Here is a 26,257-nt window from a genome sequence, read left to right as displayed (position 1 = left end):
GAAGATTTGCTGTGGTAAATAGAACCATGAATTCTGCTATCTACCAAAAATCCTGAAGGAGAATGTCCGGCCATCTGTTTGTGACCTCAAGCTGAAGTGTACTTGGGTTATGCAGGAGGACAATGATCCCAAAACACCCCAGCAAGTCCATCTCTGAATGGCTTAAGAAAAACAAAATTAAGACTTTGGAGTGGCCTAGTCAAAGGCCTGACTTTAATCCGATTGAGATGCGGTGGCATGACCTTAAAAAGGCGGTTCATGCTCGGAAACCCTCCAGTGTAGCAGAATTACAACAATTTTGCAAAGATAAGCTTGCCAAAATTCCTCCAGAACGTTGTAAAAGACTCATTTCCAGTTATTGCAAATGCTTGATTGCAGTTGTTGCTGCTAAGGGTGGCTCAACCAGTTATTAGGTTTAGGGGGCAAAGACTTTTTCACACAGGCCCTGTAGGTTTGGATTTCTTTTTTCCTTAACCTTCAGTTTATGTTTACTTGTGCTATCTTTGTCTGCAGTAATATTTAAATTTGTTTTGTGACCTGAAACATTTAAGTGTGACAAACATGCAAAAAAATAAGAAATCAGGAAGGGGACACTTTTTCACACCACTGTACAGGTGTGATGTCCACTAATCCAAAATATTGTGCTCTGACAAATTTCTAAGCATTTTCTGTGTCATTTTCAAAACTTTAATAATAATATATTTATATAGCGCCAACATATTCCACAGCACTTTACAATTCAAACAATTTACAGACATTACCGCCAGTGTCCCCATTGGGACTCACAATCTACATTCCCTATCAGTATGTCTTTGGAGTGTGGGAGGAAACCGAAGAACCCGGGGGAAACCCACGCAAACACGGAGAGAACATACAAACTCCTTGCAGATTTTGTCCTTGGTGGAATTTGAACCCAGGACCCCAGCACCATATTATCTAGCAAAAGAGAATATGCTGATGGCATGTCAGTAAGCATGTGTATCAAACTTGGTAAAACCTCATTGAAATGTCCAATATTCTCATATGTGTCGCATCTGTTTCTTTTCGGGGCTAGAACATGATTTGTGGATCAAACGCCCCTGTTCAATATAGATATGCCAATGAAACAAAGACTTGAAAAAGACGCCAGTACGGTATCGAAACGCGCAGTGAAAATAAAGAACCTTCTGAATTACCGCAGCAAGAAAACCTTTTTCAAGCAGCCCAGAATATTTTTAAGCATGTTTTCATCCACTTTTGCTAAAAGAAACCGCACACAGATGCCATCCATGTTGCATCCTAGTGATGTATGGCCACAAGGTGTCGCTCTTCTCTCTAACTTAGTGTCCACTGTCTCTTGTCTAATGTCATTAGTCTCTGGCAGCAAAGTCAAAGACAGATTATAGAAAGCGTTCAGGCATAACAGAGAGGCAGGCTTTCAGTTTAGAGCAGTACATTGGCAGGATCATGCATGCTTGATGTGAGGTAAAGGAACATTCAGCACCTATGGTGCTGGCAGAATGATAATAAAGATTAACCACCCACAAAATGATTAATGACATGTTATACAGCATGAGAACCAGGACAGTTTCTGGAAATGTTAGACCAGACTTGGGCAAAGTGCGGCCCGCAAGCCACAGCCGGCCCTCTGGCTGTTCCTGTCCAGCCCGCTGACCAAACCATCCGAAGGGTTGAAACAGTGGCCCACGGGGCACATCGTGCCCTTCTGTCCGCCGCCAGCGCTCGCTGTCACCGCTCTCCGCTGGATGCTGCGACAGCAGTGAATACATTGGTGGAGCACGACGCCACTTGTTCCATCTTCCACCAATCAGCGTGTGAGCTAGCAGTCACAATGATGTAATTTAATCTCGTCAGCTTTGCACTGCAGAGAGTCAGTGCATCGGAGAGAGCAGAGGCAGTGCGGGAGCAAGGTATGTGTTGTTGTTTTTTTTTTCATGTGTATGGGATATTTGTATGTATATGTGGGGCTTATATTGTATATAGGTGGGGCTCATGCTGTGTATAAGAGACTGTGAGGCGCTTATGCTGTATATAAAAGGCTATGTGGGGTTCATGCTATATATAGGGGGGCTATGTGGGGCTCATGCTGTATATAATAGGCTATGTGGGGCACATACTGTATAGAAGAGGCTATTTGGGGCACACGCTGTATATGGAAGGCAACATGGGGCACATGCTGGATATCAGAGGCTATGTGGGGCACATGCTGTACATGGGAGGCTACATGGGGCACATGCTGTATATCAGAGGCTATGTGGGGCACATGCTGTACATGGGAGGCTACATGGGGCACATGCTGTATATCAGGCTATGTGGGGCACATGCTGTACATCGGAGGCAACATGGGGCACATGTTGTATATCAGAGGCTACGTGGGGCACATGCTGTACATAGGAGGCTACATGGGGCACATGCTGTATATCAGAGGCTATGTGGGGCATAAGCTGCACATGGGAGGCAACATGGGGCACATGCTGTATATCAGAGGCTATGTGGGGCTCATGCTGTACATGGGAGGCAACATGGGGCACATGCTGTATGTCAGAGGCTACGTGGGGCACATGCTGTACATGGGAGGCTACATGGGGCACATGCTGGATATCAGAGGCTATGTGGGGCACATGCTGTACATGGGAGGCTACATGGGGCACATGCTGTATATCAGAGGCTATGTGGGGCACATACTGTACATGGGAGGCTACATGGGGCACATGCTGTATATCAGGCTATGTGGGGCACATGCTGTACATGGGAGGCAACATGGGGCACATGTATATCAGAGGCTACGTGGGGCACATGCTGTACATGGGAGGCTACATGGGGCACATGCTGTATATCAGAGGCTATGTGGGGCACATGCTGTACATGGGAGGCTACATGGGGCACATGCTCTATATCAGAGGCTATGTGGGGCACATGCTGCACATGGGAGGCTACATGGGGCACATGCTGTATATCAGGCTATGTGGGGCACATGCTGTACATGGGAGGCAACATGGGGCACATGCTGTATATCAGAGGCTATGTGGGGCACATGCTGCACATGGGAGGCTACATTGGGCTTATACTGTATATAGGAGGCTATTTGGAGGCTCTTACTGTATATAGGAGGCTATGTGGATGCTCTTACTGTATATAGGAGGCTATGTGGAGGCTCTTACGGTATATAGGAGGCTATGTGGAGGCTCTTAATGTATATTGAAGGCTATGTGGGTGCTCTTACAGTATATAGGGGGTTGTATGTGGGCTCTTACAATATATAGGGGGCTGTGTATGGGCTCATATGGTGTATAGGGGGCTGTTTGTAGGCTCATCGGTATATAGGGGAAGTCAGCATACTTAATTCTGCTCAATATTAAGTCATTCAATTAATATTAAATAGTTATAATTAATATGTTTATGTCAATATTGAGCTGAACTAATTGATTTGGCCCTCAACAACGATCATGGTATCTCTTGTGGCCCCTCGGGAAAATGAATTGCCCACCCTTGTGTTAAACTGAAGTGAGCAGAAAAATCTTTATGTGAAAGGACTGGTAGACTTTAATACAGGCATGGCACCGAAACACCAACCATTTATGACCAAGGAAAACATAACGTCATTTTTTCAGGTCAGAATTGGAAGTGTCTTCACTTTCTTACAGCAGGTACTTCAAAATATTTTGGTCGCAGATAAGTGCTGCATGGCCTGTGTGCATACGTACTACACACTAACACGTAAAATATGTGCAACAGTTTCACAGGACTTGTAAGAAATGCCTCGCTCTCTTTGTTTCCCACACCAATTGATTTATCATTTTGCTTGCAAGCAGACTTTGAGTGTTAGGGCACGAACACACTCACTTTTCTATCGTAACTTTTGTTGCGGACCGAAACCAGTTGACTTGAATACATTTTTCTGTGGCCTGAATGAAGCCAGCAACGTGGAAAAATCTTGCCATTCAAGGCCGTCTGAATGTACATTTCAGCCACACAGTAAGCTGCATTGGTAGGCAGTGGACTGCTAAATACAACCATTTTTCGCAGCAGAGAGTTAGACAGGTGATTAGCATAATTAGCACAGAGTAGGCTATACATATGGTAATGTTAAATGTGTAAATGCCAGCTGCGGTGTAAAATTTATGTCAGGGGTCGGCAGGGTTGTGCGAAAGTATTGTGTTACCGCTGCAGGTCAAAGCCTCCTTTGCCTACACCCTTTTCTCTTGTTGGTGAATGCAAGTGCAGAATAGAAAAGCAGAAACCTAGCAGATAAGGCTGGGATGGAGAAGAGGCACAGAGAGCAACAGAGGAAGTTTTTCTGCTCCCCATATTCCAAAAACATTAGCTTGAATGACTGTGGTTTGTAATGGCACATGTATGGCTTACATGTATGAAGCCCCGTTCTTCCCAGATGTTTGTAGAGGTAGATGCAGCCAGTCAAACGTGACAGAGTAAATGTAATAGTAACTTGTCAGTGCCGCACTTTTGTAGCCGTCTGGCTGAATTTGGAACCAGAGCCAAGAAAAGTGGTTTTGGTGTGCACTCCCCTAGCCCCTCCAGACTCGGTAACCACAGCATTCTTAAGAAATTAAAATGTACCTGGGTGGCTATTTTCACAAAACCGTAACTTTATTTTCGAAACAGAAGCCACACTGTAAGTCAGAGACGTCACGTTTGCTTTCTTCGGCTCATGTCAGGTTCTTCTCCCTTTTTTTGTGCCAGTAGTGGTGGTGTTGACAGAATATACTTCACACCACAGTGACCTTGTGATGAAACTTCCTCACAGCCACAGGGGGTCCTTATGAATCAAACCCTAATCCAGCTAATCCTGATCGCAACAAAAATCATGAAAGTGGCCCCCAGTGCTGTGTGTTTCTCTGCCCAGATGCAGCGAAGGAACAGGATTGGGTATAAATCAGAGCAAGGATGATGCTGAGGAGCCTGTGTGAAGCTGGGGGATTCCTTTGTGTTTTGCCCCATGCGGCCTCAAGTGGAAAGCCAATGAAAGGAGAGCTGGAAGCTTAATGAGAAGTGTTCAGAGCCATGAAGTGATGTCAGCCTTCCACAAGTCAGGACAAGAGAAGTGGGGTTAACACTTTGCAACGGTTTAGAGAAAAGGGCGACACGATTTGCGAATAGATTTTCTTTATTTTCGTTTTTTTTTGCAACTTTTTCTAACACACGCCCCTTTAATATTCGACTCAAGAATAAATAAACTGCTGTCTTAGCTTTCTGATAGGTTTGTTTCTATGCGGGTAATCAATGGTAGCAATACATAAGGGAAAGCCAGCGCTCTAAAGGTGGTATAATTATTCTACATGTGTTAGGTTGCTAAGCGGAGGTGACAGTGAGCTCCTTGTTTGCAGTGCTGTCTGTTGAGATTTCTGAATGAACCATTTAAGTATCCAGTGAAAAATAGGCTGCATGACAGGTCCAATGTTGTGTTTGGAACTGGTGGGCATGTAAGAAATATGGAGACAGGGAGGGCCATGACAGGCAGCAGTTTCATGCTGGGGGAGCGCTGACCTGACCTGATTGTCTCTGACAGTGAGAGCAGTTCTGCTTCGCTGCAAGGATTTTCCATAGTAAACCTTTTAGGTAACAACAGATGGCATAACAGGCAGCTGGCTAGAAATCTTGAAAACGAATGGAGCGGTGGTCTCCTTATTGCTTTTACTGTGTTTGTGGTTTACGCATTTGTTTTCATCAATTCTTACCTGGCTGCTATTTTTAATTTTTTTTTTGCAATTATTGCGGATGAGAGTGCCTTCTTATGTAGTTATGTGCATGTGATTAAAAATATGGTGTGTTCTGACTTCTACTTGGTTTGGCTAATATATGTGTAGGTAATGTACCTAAATTAAATGTTGACATTAAATGTGCTATGACTCATGTATTTGATTGACTTGGACCTAAATTTTAGTTTTATCTTTTAAAACTGAACAGTTTTATATTTTATATCTGTGACCGGTAGCCAATTTGTCTACAAATTTACCATTGATGCCTAATTTATTGGGCTGTTCTGTAGTCTATGTAGGTTCTGATTACTGGCTACTAAAACATCATTTAGGCTCCATGAGTGAAAAAAACTGACCTCTACAGTACAAAAAAATAGAAAAAGTGTCAATTTACTTATGTGTTAGCGATAAGTATCCCAGGAGACTTACACGGTAGACAGTCTGTGGTCTGGGTGTGGCGCATGGAGTATGCACTGGTCTGGCTTTCAGGTCAAATAGCTCTCAATGGTCCAAAAGAGAATGTTCTCCAGTACCAAAGGGAAATGGTTACCTTAGTATTTAATCATATAGGATAAAAAAAAGTTGGGAGAATGCACACATATTAAAAAAGAAAACCCATAATGCTGCTCACGCATTTCGGGTTAATCATAGCTGGTCAAATAGCTCTCAGTGATCCAAAAGGTTATCCAGCAATTAATTAAAAGAAATTCAAGCTGTCCTGCAGGCTCAGGGTGCATCAGTGTGCGAACTATTCGTCAACAAGTGAAACGCTATGACAGGAGACCCAGGAGGACCCCACTGCTGACACAGAGACATAAAAAAAGCTAGACTGCAGTTTGACAAAATGTACGTGACTAAGCCAAAATCATTCTGGGAAAGCATCTTGTGGACAGAAGAGACCAAGATAAAGCTTTTCGTGAAGCACATCATTCTGCTGTTTACCAAAAACGGAATGAGGCCTGCAAAGAAAAGAACAGAGTACCGACAGTCAAATATGGTGGAGGTTTTGGGGTTGTTTTGCTGCATCTGGCCCTGGGTGCCTTGACTTTGTGCAAGTCATCATGAAATCTGAAGATTACCAAAGGATTTTGGGTAGCAATGTAGTGCCCAGTGTAAGAAAGCCGGGTTTGTGTCCTAGGTCATGGGTATTCCAGCAGGACAATGACCCCAAACATGCTTCAAGAAGCACCCAGAGATGGGTGGAAACAAAGTGCTGGAGAGTTATGAAGTGGCCAGCAATGGGTCCGGATCTAAACTGCTGTTAGGAGAAAGTACCCTTCAAATATGAGAGATTTGGAGCTGTTTGCAAAAGAAGAGTGGTCCAAACTTCCGGTTGAGAGGTGTAAGAAACTTGTGTTGAGGGTGCCAGTGATTTTGTTAAGCCCATTTCTGGGGTTTAGTGTGAAATTCTGTCCAGTTCGCCCCTTTTCTCTATTTTGTTTGTGTTGTTCCAATACACACAAAGGAAATAAACGTGTGTAAAAAACATGTACAATTGCAATAATTTTCAAGGAGAAATACTTAATTTTCTTGAACAATTTCAAGGGTGCCAACACTTTCTGCCTTGACTGTATAGGATAAAAATATTGGGAGAATGTGCACAAAGCTCCAGCACTGATTAAGGGATTTTATACCTGAAACGCGTAAGCATTATGGGTTTTCTTTTTTAATGTGTGCACATTCTCCCATTTTTTTTATCCTATATGAATGAAGGCTAAATTTTAACCACTGTACTTTCCTTTGGTGCTGAAGAACATCACCTTTTGGACCACTGTGACCTCTAAAGTGTTCAATATTCCATCCATCCTTTATATGCTTAATATACAGTACAGACCAAAAGTTTGGATACACCTTCTCATTTAAAGATTTTTCTATATTTTCATGACTATGAAAATTGTACATTCACACTGAAGGCATCAAAACTATGAATTAACACATGTGGAATTATATACTTAACAAAAAAGTGTGAAACAACTGAAAATATGTCTTATATTCTAGGTTCTTCAAAGTAGCCACCTTTTGCTTTGATGACTGCTTTGCACACTCTTGGCATTCTCTTGATGATTTCAAGAGGTAGTCACCGGAAATGGTCTTCCAACAATCTTGAAGGAGTTCCCAGAGATGCTTAGCACTTGTTGGCCCTTTTGCCTTCACTCTGCGGTCCAGCTCACGCCAAACAATCTCGATTGGGTTCAGGTCTGGTGACTGTGGAGGCCAGGTCATCTGGCGTAGTACCCCATCACTCTCCTCCTTGGTCAAATAGCCCTTACACAGCCTGGAGGTGTGTTTGGGGTCATTGTCCTGTTGAAAAATAAATGATGGTCCAACTAAACGCAAACCGGATGGAATAGCATGCCGCAGCCAGATGCTGTGGTAGCCATGCTGGTTCAGTATGCCTTCAGTTTTGAATAAATCCCCAACAGTGTCACCAGCAAAGCACCCCCCACACCATCACACCTCCTCCTCCATGCTTCACGGTGGGAACCAGGCATGTAGAGCCCATCCGTTCACCTTTTCTGCATCGCACAAAGACACGGTGGTTGGAACCAAAGATCTCAAATTTGGACTCATCAGACCAAAGCACAGATTTCCACTGGTCTAATGTCCATTCCTTGTGTTCTTTAGCCCAAACAAGTCTCTTCTGCTTGTTGCCTGTCCTTAGCAGTGGTTTCCTAGCAGCTATTTTACCATGAAGGCCGGCTGCACAAAGTCTCCTCTTAACAGTTGTTGTAGAGATGTGTCTGCTGCTAGAACTCTGTGTGGCATTGACCTGGTCTCTAATCTGAGCTGCTGTTAACCTGCGATTTCTGAGGCTGGTGACTCAGATAAACTTATCCTCAGAAGCAGAGGTGACTCTTGGTCTTCCTTTCCTGGGGTGGTCCTCATGTGAGCCAGTTTCTTTGTAGCGCTTGTTGGTTTTTGCAACTGCACTTGGGGACACTTTCAGAGTTTGCCCAATTTTTCGCACTGACTGACCTTCATTTCTTAAAGTAATGATGGCCACTCGTTTTTCTTTACTTAGCTGTTTTTTTCTTGCCATAATACAAATTCTAACAGTCTATTCAGTAGGACTATCAGCTGTGTATCCACCAGACTTCTGCACAACACAACTGATGGTCCCAACCCCATTTATAAGGCAAGAAATCCCACTTACTAAACCTGACAGGGCACACCTGTGAAGTGAAAACCATTTCCGGTGACTACCTCTTGAAGCTCATCAAGAGAATGCCAAGAGTGTGCAAAGCAGTCATCAAAGCACAAGGTGGCTACTTTGAAGAACCTAGAATATAAGACATATTTTCAGTTGTTTCACACTTTTTTGTTAAGTATATAATTCCACATGTGTTAATTCATAGTTTTGATGCCTTCAGTGTGAATGTACAATTTTCATAGTCATGAAAATACAGAAAAATCTTTAAATGAAAAGGTGTGCCCAAACTTTTGGTCTGTACTGTATGTCATGTGCAAGATTGTTGGCTCCTCCCAACAATATACTGGCGGTTCTAGCTAAGGCAACAGTAGCAAAAGGAGAATAAAACAACTAATTCATTCTTGCTCACCTTAGAATCTCCGTAATCAGATTCCCAATTATTTCACCTCTTGATACGTCTGTATGACATGTCAGAAGATTAACAAAATAAAGATTAGGGCTCATGCACATGGACGTTTAAGAGATTTGTGTCTTATGAATTCCTTAGTCCTGTGTCAATACCCAGCAATGGGCCCATATTGTACCTTGTGCATTCACACACAACAGAGTCAGTTTCTTGCAAGTCACCAAAAATGCTTCGTAGATAAATCACAGCCCCCTCGCTAACACCATATAAGACCCACAGCGTAAAAAGGAGGTATGAAGGCCACTTTATCATATACAACAATACTATTATTATCATAATAGACCAAAATATTAAAGAAGAAAAAAGTGGGCTCTTGAGATCTTACAGCCCTTCACAACACAGTAAACATATTGCCCACATAACAGGCAGAAATATTAAAGGGGTTGTCCCAGACTTTTATATAGATGGCCTATCTGCAGGGTAGGACCTCAATATCCTTAGGATAGGTCATCAATATCGGATTTGAATCAATAGGGGGCGGATATGCAGTACCTGGAAATAGCCACTATACAATGACAGCGCTGTGTAGCTCCGTAACTGAGCACTTCCATCCTGCAGCAGGAACTGTTGATCAGTGAGGGTGCTGGGTGTCGCACTCCCGCCGATCAGATATTGATGGTCTATCCTAAAAGGATAAGCCATCAATTTAAAAGTCCCAGGCAACCTGTTTAATATATAAATATATATACCAGATATTTTGAGTTCTAACTATAAATAAAATTTGTAAATTGATCCAATAACCTTTAAAAAACAATCCAAAAAGCATCCACATTAATATTGGTAGATAATCATATATAGCTCACTAAGATATACACATGCTATATATAATTCATGATAGATCATTGATATAATTGCCTGCATGTGGGAGAAGAGCACCTTTTATGCGTGTGGCACTGCACCAATGGAATGAATGTGTCGACTTATTATGATTTGGCAGTTTAGTTATCAGGGTATTGCTTTTTATATTATATACACTGCTCAAAAAAATAAAGTTGTGCAAATGGAATAGACAATAGATGGAAATTATTGGCAATTATCAAGACACACTCAATAAAGGAGTGGTTCTGCAGGTGGAGACCATAGACCACATCTAAGTACCAATGCTTTTTGGCAGATGTTTTGGTCACTTTTGAATGTTGGTTATGCTTTCACACTCGTGGTAGCATGAGACGGACTCTACAACCCACAGAAGTTGCTCAGTTGCTCAGGTAGTGCAGCTCATCCAGGATGGCACATCAATGCAAGCTGTGGCAAGAAGGTTTGCTGTGTCTGTCAGCGTAGTGTCCAGAGGCTGGAGGTGCTACCAAGAGACAGGCCAGTACACCAGGAGACGTGGAGGGAGCTGTAGGAGGGCAACAACTCAGCAGCAGGACCGCTACCTCCGCCTTTGTGCAAGGAGGAGCACTGCCAGAGACCTGCAAAATGACCTCCAGCAGGCCACAAATGTGCATGTGTCTGCACAAACGGTTAGAAACCGACTCCATGAGGTTGGTATGAGGGCCCGACGTCCACAGATGGGGGTTGTGCTCACAGCCCAACACCGTGCAGGACGCTTGGCATTAGCCACAGAACACCAGGATTGGTAAAGTCGCCACTGGCGCCCTGTCCTCTTCACAGATGAAAGCAGGTTGACACTGAGCACATGTGACAGACGTAACAGAGTCTGAAGACGCAGTGGAGAGCGATCTGCTGCCTGTAGCATCCTTCAGCATGACCGGTTTGGCAGTGGGTCAGTAATGGTGTGGAGTGGCATTTCTTTGGAGGGCCGCACAGCCCTCCATGTGCTCGCCAGAGGTAGTCTGACTGCCATTAGGTACCGAGATGCTCCTCAGACCCCTTGTGAGACCATATGCTGGTGCGGTTGGCCCTGGGTTCCTCCTAATGCAGGACAATGCCAGACCTCATGTGGCTGGAGTATGTCAGCAGTTCCTGCAAGATGAAGGCATTGAAGCTATGGACTGGCCCACCCGTTCCCCAGACCTGAATCCGATTGAGCACATCTGGGACATCATGTCTCGCTCCATCCACCAACGTCACGTTGCACCACATGCTGTCCAGGAGTTGGCGGATGCTTTAGTCTTGGTCTGGGAGGAGATCCCACAGGAGACCATCCGCAACCTCATCAGGAGCATGCCCAGGCGTTGTAGGGAGGTCATACAGGCACGTGGAGGCCACACACAATACTGAGCCTCATTTTGACTTGTTTTAAGGACATTACATCAAAGTTGGATCAGCCTGTAGTGTGTTTTTCCACTTTAATTTTGGGGGTGACTCCAAATCATGCCTCCATTGGTTAATAAATTTGATTTCCATTGATGATTTTTGTGTTATTTTGTTGTCAGCACATTCAACTTTGTACAGAACAAAGTATTCAATGAGAATATTTCATTCATTCAGATCTAGGATGTGTTATTTGAGTGTTCCCTTTATTTTTTTGAGCAGTGTATTTATCAAGCTATCCAGATCCTAGAAGCAGCCTAGATATTTGTTTGTTCCTAACTTCTAAAGTCATGTTCTATGTCTGTCCGGGTTGTTACTGAGAGTTGTATCCATTCTTTCCATACATTTACAGTTGGTATTTTGTTGCTGTTTTGACAGATAGTCACAATGATGGGCTGCTTACATGCTGAATTATTAGCGTAATGAGTAAAGTGAATACTTTGTTGTAACAGGTGTGCCTTAAAGACTTCGACAGCTTGTCACAAACACGTCTTCGTCCATATGGTGCAAAATGTTAGCTTGAGATCAATTCATGTGTTTCCCAATATCGAATGGAGCAGCAAGTTCTTAAAGCCCCAGTAATAAGGACAGGCGGGAGTTTGCCATGTCTTGTGCATGCTACAACAGAACATACATGGACTATTCGAGAAAAGATATACCGTAACATCGCTTGTTAGCATTCTTTACTGTATGCCAGTACTGCAAATTACAGATGTTTAGGCATTATTGGTGTAGAACAAACATAATGTTATAGACTTAGCAGTTGTCTCTCCATATCGATGACTGTCATTCAGTTTGTCGTCCGTTTTCATGCCAGAAATGATCTTTGCACCTAATTTGAAAGTGATCAGTTCTCCGACTGATCTACAGAAAAGTTTATCAAGCAGGTTATATATAATTCTGCTTTTTCAAGCTAAAAATCATCAGTTACTCTAAACCATGGTCACAACACTAAATACATGTCAGTGCAGCGGAAACTGCTGACAGTCCAATGTTTATGAGGGCCTCCTGACTGGCAGATGTTGAGGAAACTGGCGTGGAGCATGTGGGATTTCAGCATACCAACTCATTGGTTTTGCCAGGGTATAAGCCTACCAGCCAGATAAAACTTGTGCTGCTGCAGAACCTCATAAGTTGAATATATTTTCAATTAAGTGGGATCCTAAAATAAATAAAAGAGACGCATTTGCCACTAAAACCACAATATTTTGATGTCATTTTGACAAACCAGCATCGTTTTGGCTAAATACTGCAATTTGAATGCACTTTATGAATACACCTTTATAGTTATTAAAGATGTTCCTATACAGTTTATCTTCACAATCATGCCTGGGTAAAAAAACAAACCTTGAGCACTGGCCATAACCATGAAATATCTGATCTATTTCAGACAACTTCGCCATAATTAAACATACTTGGTTTATTCCAATGGGGGAGAGAAATAAGTCGCAGTCTCATCTCAGTAGTTTTAGCTTTCAATGGACCTGACTTGTTGCCCAAACATCTGCAGTTGGGGGTGTGTTCGAAGGCCACCATATTCTGCTGTACAGTAAAAAATTTGGCCAGGTCATACTGAGTTTCATTTAATGTTTATGGCCAGATTAAGGTATTTCAACCATCTTATGTTTTAAGGGAATCTGTCTGCAGGAATTCACACCCCAACTATTTATATGTTCATGTACTTCTTTCAAAAACTAGTCTACCTTTACATGGCATGGCCAGTCCGTTCTTACAGTAATAAGGAATCAGCATTTGAATTTATATCCAAATGAGGCTGAAGAGCTATGGTAGATCTGAAGCCTTTGTCACTCCAGGATTGGATCTCTCCACAGGTGTTCAGTGGGATTTAGATCCAGAGTCATTGCTGGCCACTTCAGAACTCTCCAGCACTTTGTTTCCATCCCTTTCTGGGTGCTTCTTTAAGTATGTTTGGTGTCATTAGCCTGCAGGAAGACCCATGACCTAGGACGCAAACCCAGCTTTCTGACACTGGGAACTACATTGTGACCCAAAATCCTTTGGTAATCTTCAGATTTCACGATGCCTTGCATACAGTCAAGTCACCCAGAGGCAGCAAAACAAACCCAAAATATATTTGAACTTCCACCATATTTAACTGTAGGTACTGTGTTCTCTTGTTTGTAGACCTCATTCCATTGTAGAATGATGTGCTTTACAAAAAGCTGTTTTGGTCTTATCTATTCACAAGACTCTTTCCCAGAAGGATTTTGGCTTACTCACGTACATTTTGTCAAACTGCAGTCTAGCTTTTTATGTGTGTATCACCAGTGGGATCCTCCTGGGTCTCCTGCCATACGTTTCATTCAAATGTCGACGAATAGATCGCGCTGACACTGATGCACCCTGAGCCTGCAGGACAACTTGAATTTCTTTGGAACGTGACTGGGCCTGCTTATCCACCATCCGGGCTATTCTACGTTGCAACCTTTTATCAATTTTTCTCTGCCGTCCATGTCCGGGGAGAATATCTACAGTGCCATGGGTTGTAAACTTCATGATTATGTTGTGCACTGTGGACAAAGGAACATCAAGATCTCTGGAGATGGACTTGTAACCTTGAGAGTGTTGATATTTTTAAACAATTTTGGTTTTCTCGTCCACAGACAGTTATTTTCTCCTCTTTCTGCCCTCTATGCTTAGTGTGTCATACACAGACACACAATACAAAGATTGAGTCAACTTCTCTTTTCATCTGGTTTCAGATGTGATTTTCATATTGAACACACATGTTACGTGCCACATGTGAGTTTGAACAAGTATCACTTGCTTGCAACAAAGTTGTTTACCCACAATTTTGGAAAGGTGTCAACAATTTTGTCTGGCCCATTATGGGGGTTTTGTGTGAAATTATGTCCATTTTTTTTGTGTTGTTCCAATACACACAAAGGAAATAAAGATGTGTATAACAAAACATTGTGTAACTTTCTAGAAAAAATACTTAATTTTCTGGAACAATTTCAAGGGTGCGAACACTTTCGGCCAAGACTGTAGGCCATGTTCACATGTTGCAGAAAATTTCCGCTGCAGAGATTTAGCCACAAATGAGTGATGAATCCGCAGACAAAATCCACATGTATTAATTGTGGATTTTGTTGCGGATTTCACGCTACTCCACTACAAAGAATTAAATGGAGTGAAACCCACAATGAAAATCTGCACAAGGATGAGCATGATACATATTTGAAATACACACCATTCTTTCATTTTCGCGTGGATTTTTTATCGCAATGTGTGAATGAGATTTTGAAAAACCCATTTACTTGCATTGGACTGTAAGCACCGCAAATCCGCAGTAAATCTGGAATATGTGAATTTAGGCTTAATGCGTATTGAGGTCTCTTGACTCACCTTTGATAGCAGATGTAGAGGAAAAGAAAGATTGGGCATGCTGTATTTCAATATTTCTACTTATCACCGAGTGGCTAGCACTGGATCCAAAGTTTGGAGTGGGTGACTATGCCTTGTTTATTATGCTATAACATTCACTACCATTTAAAGATCTACAAGTCCTTTAAGGCTGACTCCAACTGATTACACTTGACATCAAAACTAATTTAAATCTACAAGGACTTTAGAAAAGAGAGAGGTTTTCTTTTCTTTTTCTGTACAAATAAGGAAATGAAATCAAAGAGACAACTGCCAATGTGAATACAGTCTAACAATTTGTAGAGTAATTGCAGTAACTTTTCGCTGTCTCCCACAAGCTCAGTTTTTGTAACATTGTTGCAAAGAAAAAATTGTTTTACCAGTGCCAGCTTTTTTCTTTCAACGTATGGATGTATATACATAAAAGCCATTGATCGTGAAATGTGCTATAGAACCAGACTGTTTATACAAGTGCAAGAAATTGTACAAAAAATGCTCAGTCTGCTCGCCATAGAAAGCCTTCTTAAAGTGATTTAGCTTCTCCATATGGAAGTCTTATATTCAGGAGGGGGGGGTAAAAGGCTGGAAGAAAAATTAAGGCTATTTGTAATGTAATTATTACTCTTTTATGGTTTATTGTAGTCGTCAACTAATATCATCTGTGCATCAGAGCGGAGGAAAAAGTACCCTGCAGATGTTTAAGTACTTCTTCCCTGGCAAAGGTTTCTGAGAATAGTAGTTCAGTACCAGCTTGACAACTTGACGTTCTCTGGCCTTGTGCTAGTGCTAGATTCTTGTCTTCTGAATGATCTGTAAATGTATTTTTCTTGCAGTTGGTGGACGAGTAAGTCGTGAATTAAATTATACTCGCCAAAAGATCGGAGAGGAAGCCATGTTTAATCCACAGCTCATGATCCAGACTCCACTAGAGAATGGTGCTAATGTCCTAACAACGGAAGCTCTGAGGCAACATCTTCTCTCAGCACTTGAAGCCACCAAGGTGCAAGTCTACATGTATGACAGGTAAATGCCCAATATGTCACTCCATAGTTTCTTTTTGACCACTGCATGTGTTTTATTATTTGTATTGCTTCCTGTTTTTTTTATATGTCGATTTTCTTTCAAGTCACGTTTTCTCCTTTAAAGGCTGTGGAAACCTATTAGGCATGTTAGTGGTAACATTTAATTAAAAAGTGCACTAAGTTTCAGTCTGCAAACTTCATTCTTTTATTCATATTCAGACACCATAATATGCAATTTGCAGCCTGATCCAAGTTTCAGATTTTTCTCTGGGATTTTCTCTACCAGTAATATAGGCTGCATGTGAAGTCTGGTGATTACATTAGCTGATATATCAGCACAGCTTCTATCCTGCACTTATTTTCTGTTGCATGTATTCTTTACCTTCCGAACTGTTTAGATCTGTAAACCCCCCCCCCCCCCCACCTCTCTCTCTGCTGCAATCTCTAAATAAAATCATTGAGCTAGATAAAGGACTTACAGACACTCTGCAACAGCAAAATGATAGAATGTTTTTTAAAGAAAACCTATTTAGAAAATTGCTTAATTTTGCATTGAGGAAGCAAATGAACCATATAGAAATTCTGTTTGAAAGTGTACATAATCTTTAGATCCCTACTACACCTCACATATGGATGCATCTATTATGTGAACACTCCCTAGACATCAATGGTCCTTTTATAACCACAATACAGATAAAAGTTATTTCAAATATTCACTCATTTTATATGACCATGTAAAAAAACCCATAGATTAGCATGGGTTAAAACAAACCATATAAATACGGAAATGACACAGATGCAAAACAAGCTTTTGTGAAATTGGCCTCACTCATAAAACTTCATTGGTAGAGTCTGAAAAATACATGAGAAGATTATAAAGAGGCTTTTCTCTATAAAACAATATGTTGACATTGTCTTCTCTTGCCCAATAGGCAATGGAAACTAGAAGAGCTATGTTTTAAATCAGGAGAACTTATAACCGAAACTGGGTATATGAGCCAGGTAAGTGTCTACAATGAGAAAAATGATAATGCTGATGAACACATGTCATCCATATTTCCATGGGAATAGTGCCAGAGCCCGTGCTAATATTGCTATCTCATCTCATTCATTTAGATTTCCTACAATGACAAACAAAATGTTTCTTTTATTAGGCAGTTATTTTGCCGATAACAGGCATTGATCTGTGACATGGCAAGCCATTTGGCACTTGTTTACCATAATGTTACAATTTTTTTTTTTTCCTTTTCTTCAGTCAATCGTTCATTTCCCCTCTACCATACAGTTTACATTATAAGTAATCTCATCATAGCAGATGTGATCAAAGGTCAAACGTATTAACTATCGTTTGTAATTGGATCGTTGGACATGTTTACACTGATAATCAAAATCAAACATTAATCGTTTTGACTATTATAACCCGGTGTAAAAGGTCCGTTAGAAATCTTACTGTGGATGGGAATAACATGGTAATTACTTATGTCAGGCTTATACGGTGTGATCCAGGCCAATAATCGACCGCCGATCAGCAACATACAAGCCAATCAGCGGTCGTTTACTGATTACACAGGCCGGGGAACAGTTTAAGAGTACAGATCTATAATTAATATGATCATTCTGTGCCCATAGAATATCATGTTATCAGCAGCACTTCATCTGTTTACACGAGGCAATGTGCTGCTGATGACGATAATTTTTAAGACTTCTTAAAAATTATCGCACCCAACAAATAAGCGATTTTCTATTTTTCATCAGGTGTTTGGCAGTCTGTTTTTACGGGCCAATATTTGGGGGCATGCTTTCCACAAACACTTGTTCCCCGATTATTGGCTTGTCTAAATGGACTATTAGTCTAATTAAGTGACAGCCACTAAGCTAAAATGATACCTTGAGTGGTTGGCAAGAGCATGCCCTCACATTTAAGTCTTTTATCCAGAGTAGGAAGAGTTTCAAGATCTTTTCTAGTTTGGGAAATCTTTTTCTAAAAAAATTTCTAGTAAAATCTTTTTATTAGAAGGACCCTTGAGAGGGTGATCAGCTTCTGGGACCACAGCAATCAGCTTTAATCAGTGGTAGAATCCAGTAATAAGTGATCAGTTTCTCTGTAGCGCCACCTCAGCGTAAATTAGGTATTGTAATGTAATTCACATTAAAATCGGTGGCCTATTTGTCAGTTACATAATTACTGGGTCCTCCAGAGTGAGAACCACACTTAGTTATAACAAAATAATAAAGGTACTGAAGAATATCCCTTTCAAATACTTAAAAGTATATTTGAAAATGGGATTTCCAAACTAGACAACCCCAGTTGCTGCTCAAAAGGATAATGGTTCCAATTTTAGATGCTTCCCACAAAAGTGATTCTCTATTAATGTGCCTATACCGCTACATTTATTTACTACATCAATGTATATGTATATTTTGGGGGAAACTTTACAATAGTGTATTGGGATGCATTTAGTTAGAATGACTTGAGATATTAACCAGAACATCCTTCTGTTCTATATCATAGATCATAGAATCACTATACCCTTGTTTAATTATCACACCGTTGGACTGTTTTTGGGAAGGAGCAAAACTTCATTCCGGAAAGGCATATCTACCGTAAGCAATTAGTTTTATTCTTTACAGCTTTGTGGACGGCTGAAATGTGTTTCATTTACTTGCGGATATCCTCTAAACAGGTTGATGTTTCTAGGGTGTAGATCTAATGTGCATGGACTTTTCCTTTTATTGCTCCCTTCTTGGGAACGTTTTGTAGCATGTGCTTGGGAATGTGCTTGTAAAGCCTGAAGTATTCAGAGGCATAAGCAACTGGGTCTCTGTTTTTTATTTCATTTGTTTAATGAAACAAGAAAAGCTGCATTTTAATTCTCATCTTAGTTTTTTACTGTTGAGCAGCTTTTATATTTCATAGTCTGCATGCAACAAAGAGTTAATTGTTTTGTGCATTTGGCATATGTTGGCATTTTTGAGTAATTATGCAAGAGTTCGTGTCTGAGTAATTGTTCATGTCCTGGTTTGCTTGTCTCTGAAAATAAGCAATTTGCAATGGCCATCCCCTAACCTACAATGTGCAGCTCTGGATGTAGGACGTGAAGCATTTTCACTTTTCTAGTTGGGAGACTTGAAATAATGACTTAAGCCTGGATGGGCAAATACAGTTTGGCATAGACAACAAAATGAGGCAGCCAAAAAGCCTTTGTAATTTGCCCGGCTGAAGCTTGAAAAGTGCCAGTTCTGGTGTAGCAGCAGTAGCCACTGGAATGGGAGACATTGCCAAGTCATCAGGCTCTCTTAAAAGATATTTTCTGCTCTTGCCTTCTTTGTGCCTTTACTACTTTCTCGCTGGTATAAATTTGTCATCATTAGTTATATGCTTTGCCTCCCACTCTGCCGTCTCATTTTCATTCTTTCTGAGCAGCTACACTACAGCACAGATTGTATGTTCTCATTTTTGGCTCACACTGGTTTCTCTCCAGAGGTAAACCCACTTTACAATGGACAAACTTTGACCCCATGGGCTTGCTGGAGGAGTTGAAGAGAGAAAATTTCCAAGTAGACATCTGGGAGGAAATGCTAAAAAAGGCTGAGGTTGGTCACGCTTATATGGACCGCCCCTGCCTCAACCCATTCGATTCGAATTGTCCGCCTACAGCACCCAATAAAAATTCAACCAAAGTGAGTTCAGACATAGGGTAATGTTCTTCAAGCTGTTCTCTGAAAAGAAAAACACTTTGCATCATTTGTTGCTAAAAGTATAAAATTAATTGCTATATGTTAACTATCCTATAAAACAGATGTCAAACTCAAATACAGAGAGGGCAAAAATAAAAAAACTTAGACAAATTCGCATGCCAACCTTGATATCTATTAACAGCCCTCCACACAGTATAATGGGTCCCACATAGTCCTCCATACGGTATAATGGGCCCCACGTAGTGCTCCATACAGTATAATGGGCCCCACATAGTCCTCCGTACAGAATTATGGGTCCCACATAGTTCTCCATATGGTATAATGGGCCCCATATAGTGCTCCATACAGTATAATGGGCCCCACAAAGTCTTCTATACAGTATAATGGGCCCTATATAGTCCTGCATACAGTATAATGGACCCCACATAGTCCTCCATACAGTATAATGGGTCCCCCAAAGTCCTCCATACAGTATAATGGGCCCCACATAGTCCTCTATACAGTATAATGGGCCCCGCAAAGTCCCCTGTACAATATAATGGGCTACACATAGTTTCCCATACAGTATAATAATCCCACATAGTCCTCCATACAGTATTATGGGCCCCATAAAGTCCTCCATACAGTATAATGGGCCCCACATAGTCCTCCATACAGTATAATGGACCCCACAAAGTCCTCTATACAGTATAATGGGCCTCACATAGTCCTCTGTAGAGAATTATGGGTCCCACATAATTCTTCATACAGTATAATAGGCCACATATAGTGCTCCGTACAGTATAATGGGCCCCACAAAGTCTTCTATACAGTATAATGGACCCCACATAGTCCTCCATACAGTGTAATGGGCCCCACATAGTCCTCTATACAGTATAATGGGCCCCACAAAGTCCTCTGTACAATATAATGGGCCACACATAGTTCCCCATACAGTATAATCGTCCCACATAGTCCTCCATACAGTATTATGGGCCCCACAAAGTCCTTCATACAGTATAATGGGCCCCACTTACCCACATAGTCCTCCATACAGTATAATGGTCCCACATAGTCCTCCATACAGAATAATGGCCCCCACATAGTCCTCCATACAGAATAATAGGCCCCACATAGTCCTCCATACAGAATAATGGGCCCCACATAGTCCCCCATAGAGTCTAATGGGCCCCACATAGTCCTCCATACAGTATAATTGGCCCCACATAGTCGTCCATACTAATGGGCCCCACCTAGTCCCCCATACAGTATAATGGGGCCCACATAGTCCTCCATACAGTATAATGGGCCCCACATAGTCCTCCATACCGAATAATAGCCCAACATAGTCCTCCATACAGTATAACGGGCCCATATAGTCCTCCGTACAGAATAATGGGCCCCATATAGTCCCCCATACAGTATAGTGGGCCCCATATAGTCCCCCATACAGTATAATGGGCCCCACATAGTCCTCCATACAGTATAATGGGCCCCATATATTGTTCCATACAGTATAATGGGACCCACATAGTCCTCCATACAGTATAATGGCCCTCACATAGTCCTCCATAGAGTATAACAGGCCCCACATAGTCCTTCATACAGGAAATAAGCCCCACATAGTCCTACATGCAGAATAATAGGGCCCACATAGTCCTCCATACAGAATAATGGGCCCCACATAGTCCTCCATACAGAATAATGGGCCCCACATAGTCCTCCATACAGAATAATGGGCCCCACATAGTCCTCCATACAGAATAATGGGCAACACATAGTCCTCCATACAGAATAATGGGCAACACATAGTTATCCATACAGAATAATGAGGGGGTGGTGGCGGCGTCGCGGGCCAATGTAATCACCTTGCGGGCCAGATTTTGCCCGTGGGCCAGAGTTTGACATGTGTGCTATAAAACATCTGTTATAATTGTTTTAAAAGAAGTTAAAATTGGAATAAAATGAATACAAATGTATAATTGTTTGTAGTTCTCATCAGTGTATGGCTCTCCTGAATTATCTTGGTCTCATATTGTATTTCAGCCTCTGGATATTGCCCTTGTGATGAATGGAGGATGCTATGGTCTTTCAAGGAAGTATATGCATTGGCAAGAGGAACTCATCATTGGTGGCACAGTGAAAAATACTAGTGGAAAGCTGACCAGGTAGGTGATTATGCATAATGCTAGATAGTATACAGAGTATCTTAATTTAATCTTTTATTGTAATTAAGGATGCTCTGTCTACATATTTCATGTATTTTAGAGATTATCCAAATACCTGGAGTTTATTTGTTGTGTGGGTTGTTTCCTTCCTTTCCGAGAATCTACAAAATGTGGGGAAATGGTATAAAATAGCAAAAGATCCTATATTATATGTTAAACTGCCCACTGCTACAGCGACATTTTTTTGGTGGTCCCTATTGATTTTAGTTTACTTGGCTGCAGCAGTGATGACTACTCACATGGCCACTGCAACCAAGCACTGACCAGTCTCGTGCCGTACATGCGTACAGAATCTTGGAAAACTCCTGTATTGTTAAAATAAACATGACCAATGTAAATTCTTTTAGATAACACAGAAAATGTGAACCTACATCCACGTTAAGATGGATTTTAAGAGGAATTTTAGGAAACAATTTGATTTTTTTGTGGCCAGGTAATGTGACTGTTGATAGCCTTCTCTAGAGAATAAACCAAAAAGTTAGGCACATGTTTTTTAGCTTATATCCACCATTGCTCTTCATTTACATACTTTTGGTGTACCAACATACTAGCTTGAGCATTACTTTGACTAGATACCAAGGTATGTTACTGAAATAACACCCATGAGTCCACATCTGGAACATATATAACCTTTCTTCAGGGACATCAAGTAAGCTATATTGGGCATGATTAGCCCATGGTAAGATTGAATGAACATCTCAGTTCTTGGCTAACAGTGTCAATTCTTATTCATCCCAAAGGTGTTTGTTGGGGTTGAGGTTAGGGCTCTATGTGGACCAGTTAAGTTCTTCCACACCAAACTCAACCACCCAAGTCTTTATGGACCCTGCTTTGTATACTGTGGCACAGTGAAGCTGGAACAGAAAAGGGCCTGCCCCAAACTGGTCCAACAAATATGGAAGAAAATAATTGTCCAAAGTGTTTTGTTATGCTGAAGAATTAATATTTCCCTTACCTGGAACTAAGATACTTAGATCAACCCATGAAAAACAACCCAATAGCATTATCTCTCCTCCTCCAATATTCATTGTTGGAACAATTCAGTCAGGCGGGTAAATTCTCCTCGTCTTCACCAAACTCAAGACTAGTCAATCAAGCTGCAAGACAGGGAAGTGTGATATATCACTCTACATACATGTTTCTACTGCTCCAATTTCAGCACTATATTCAACACTTGTCATTGTGCTTAGTGATGTTAGTCTTATATGTAGCTGCTCAGCCATGGAAACCAATATTGTGAAGTTCCCAGTTTTTTCTCTGATGTCAGAATGTTAGTGAGACTAGCACTTGATGACCCTGCTCTATAAGTAACTGTACGTGGTCTGGCACTTTGTGGCTGAGTTGCTGTGGTTCCTAAGCGCTTCCACTTTTCAATAATACCAACCACAGTTGAACATTGTAGATCATTGTTACAGCGGTGGCATCATATTACTGGGCCAAGATCCAATTCAGTGAGCTCTTTAGAATGACCCATTTCTTCACAAATGTCTGTAGAGGCAGACGGCATGGCAAGGGGCTGGCGTTTTTACACCTGTGGTAATGGGACTGAATGAAAAACCTGAACTCAATGATTAAGAGGTGTGCCTGAATACTTTTGTCTGTAGAGTGTGTGTATCAGCTCCTGACTCTGTATGGAAAAATGTGGTTTTTTTTCTAGAACTTCTTGCACCACATTATAACTAAGTGCATGTGTAAGGCGGCTTTCATGTAAATGCAGTTAACCGAATGCAGCGTGATTACCTAGTAAAGAGGGGAAAGACTTGCACACGTCTGTTTAAACAATAATCACCATTTGTGTACTTCCTAGATTCCTGCAGAGTGTCAAGAGTTTAGTCTGGTAGAGCTCTCAAGTCAAGCCAAATTTTTAGTGATTGCAGACAGGGTTTCTACACATGGCATTGAAACGAGAAATGTTGTTTTCTAATATGTGATATTGACCTTTTGACTTTTGCTTAACAAAGGGAAAACTTAATGACTCAAGGCTCCATGGTGTATAATTTTATATTTCTGTAAAATGCACGCACTTTAGAAAAAAAGGAATGCAACAGTGTCTGTAAAATTTACTGGACTTGCTAATAAAATATTTCCATGCATTTCTATGTTACAGTGCCCAAGCGTTACAGACTATGATTCAGTTAATGACTCCTAAGCAGATGTATGAGCACTTCAAGGAGTATATCGATGTTTCTAAGATCAATTGGAACGAAGAGAAAGCAGCCGCCATTCTGGAAGCCTGGCAGCGGGTTTATGTTCAGGTATGAATGAATTGCCAGCATATTGCAAAGTTAACATTTTATATTCAGAATAAACCTATTGGTATTAATGTACGAAAAATGTCACCAATATTCAAATGTATAAGCCTTGAACTTGTGATTACAATGAGGTGGCATGTATGAAGCCAAGATCACCCATGGCATTATGATGGCTCAACAGCGTACAGAAACAGACATATTTGTATTGTCAGTGACTGGAGGTTTCTTACTTTTCTATGAACATTTAGCATTTTTCTTCCTACCAAGCAGTAGGTTAAGGTGTTGCTTTTTTGAGTGATATTTCCCCCATGTATGCGCTGTTTTTACGTGCAGTTTCCTATTGAAACACCACTAGGGACATTACCCGGAACATTAGCCTGCATTCACACAGCCATAACGTGGCCTCATGAGGGAGCCATATATTTAGAGGCAAAAGCGGGATTGTATCCGTCATGTGTAATCAGGAAATCATTTCCCAAACCATTTCATTCTAAACCTGTTTTTGGCTCCTAATATACGGCTCCCTCATGGAGACATGTTATGGCTGTGCAAATAAACCCTTACACACCATTCAGTCTTTAGGTCAGGTCCTTTTCAAACTCATGTAACTACAAATGAGCCCGTGTCCTACCAGTAGCTGGCACTAGGTGAGATATATTGGAAATATCTGCCCCCCCAGATGAATCCCAGAAAATACTGCTTTGTATGGAACATATACAGAGTGAAAATTGCTAATATCTACTTATTATGCTAGAACAAATTGCAATGGCAAAGAGTTTTCTTTTCCTAGCGTTGTAGCAACTTGCCAGGGTGATACTTCCTAATATTGGATGCAGGCTAGGGAGAAGAGAACTGAAATAAAAAGCAAGTGTGACTTGTAAGGAAAGGTGTCTGGAACACATTAGTGAGCCAGAGAATCTGTTCACAGCTGCGGTCCCATTGGTGAGGTCATGTGACATTTTTTTGGCCTTTGTTTCCCAAGCTTTGACCTTTGCTGGGTTGCATGTGACCCCTGTGAGTCAGCCAACCAATTAAAACTAAAGACTTCTCTTCCAGGCAACGTCTAGAAGACCACTGCAGAGTGATATATAGGAGATGAGTGATGGCTCTGCATCGGTCTACCTTCCTGCTTCCCTGGAAAGATACAATATTCATTTTATTGTCTTTCAATGAATGAAATCAAATCAGGACTGACCAGGGGGATCAGGCACCAGATGAATTTACTTACTTTTAAGTGCTTGTTGAAATTCTTGCCTGGCTCTTCTTGTGATATCAATGTCTTCTTCACTTTTAGGTTGTACATCAAAGTGTTGCACAAAATTCAACCCAGAAAGTCCTTCCCTTTACAACAACTACACTGGACGACATCCTCAAGTCATTTTCTGATGTCAGTGTCATCAGAGTTGCCAGTGGCTACCTGCTGATGGTGAGTCCAAACTGTTACCAAGCTCTAATGGATGTAGGCACGGGGCTTTGACACTAAATATGTTAACATGCATGTTTAAAAATGGTTCCCTCCTTAGATTACTGCCAAGGGAATGGGGCGACCTGCTGCATTTTAATGTGGTTTGCTTTTTGTTTCCAAATGTTTCATTTGCAGCTTGCGTATGCCTGTTTAACCATGCTGAGGTGGGACTGTGCCAAGTCTCAGGGTGCCGTGGGGCTGGCTGGAGTTTTGCTCGTTGCGCTTTCAGTGGCAGCAGGATTGGGCCTGTGTTCATTGATTGGAATTTCCTTTAATGCCGCAACAACTCAGGTATTAACTTCCATCCAGCATATGCTTCAAGTAGAGCAAAAATTAGGCACATGATTAAGTTTCATGTTGTCAGAGGTTTGAAGAGAAGTGGTAACCTCTTCTGATATCTCTTTTAGTAGATACCTTATGAAATAACAGTCTTGGCGCATTTTTTCCTAGAACTCTCTGTTATTCCTCCTAAATATTTATAAATAAATTCGACAATTGATTACCATTGAACTAGTCAAAGGGGCATGTCCCTACACAGTCTGGCACTGATTGGCTAGTATCCATGTATAGGGACACACGCCCAACTGATAACATCCAGTTAACATCGAGAAGAAATAAGGAGGAGTGGCTTACCGTGGAGTTCTTAGAAAAGATGCTTCAGAATTGGTATA

At 41.4% G+C, this 26,257-nt stretch overlaps 1 protein-coding gene across 3 annotated transcripts in view; it reads left to right on the top strand.

The window, feature by feature from the left end:
* PTCH1 (patched 1) overlaps positions 1-26,257 on the top strand; it is a 123,685-nt gene that overhangs the window by 43,386 nt on the left and 54,042 nt on the right. For all 3 annotated transcript variants that reach the window (XM_073670979.1, XM_073670978.1, XM_073670980.1), the window contains exons 3-10: positions 15,775-15,964; positions 16,896-16,965; positions 18,476-18,567; positions 19,446-19,644; positions 21,688-21,809; positions 23,977-24,124; positions 25,416-25,547; positions 25,722-25,877. In XM_073670979.1, coding sequence (XP_073527080.1) covers positions 15,775-15,964; positions 16,896-16,965; positions 18,476-18,567; positions 19,446-19,644; positions 21,688-21,809; positions 23,977-24,124; positions 25,416-25,547; positions 25,722-25,877 — 1,109 coding nt within the window. The remainder of the gene's footprint in view (positions 1-15,774; positions 15,965-16,895; positions 16,966-18,475; positions 18,568-19,445; positions 19,645-21,687; positions 21,810-23,976; positions 24,125-25,415; positions 25,548-25,721; positions 25,878-26,257) is intronic.

Source organism: Phyllobates terribilis, unplaced genomic scaffold (assembly GCF_046119375.1).
Source record: "Phyllobates terribilis strain yellow unplaced genomic scaffold, ASM4611937v1 Scaffold_1__5_contigs__length_1240528914, whole genome shotgun sequence".
In the NCBI taxonomy this organism is placed as follows: domain Eukaryota; kingdom Metazoa; phylum Chordata; class Amphibia; order Anura; family Dendrobatidae; genus Phyllobates; species Phyllobates terribilis.
This window is presented reverse-complemented; position numbering and strand designations above follow the sequence as displayed.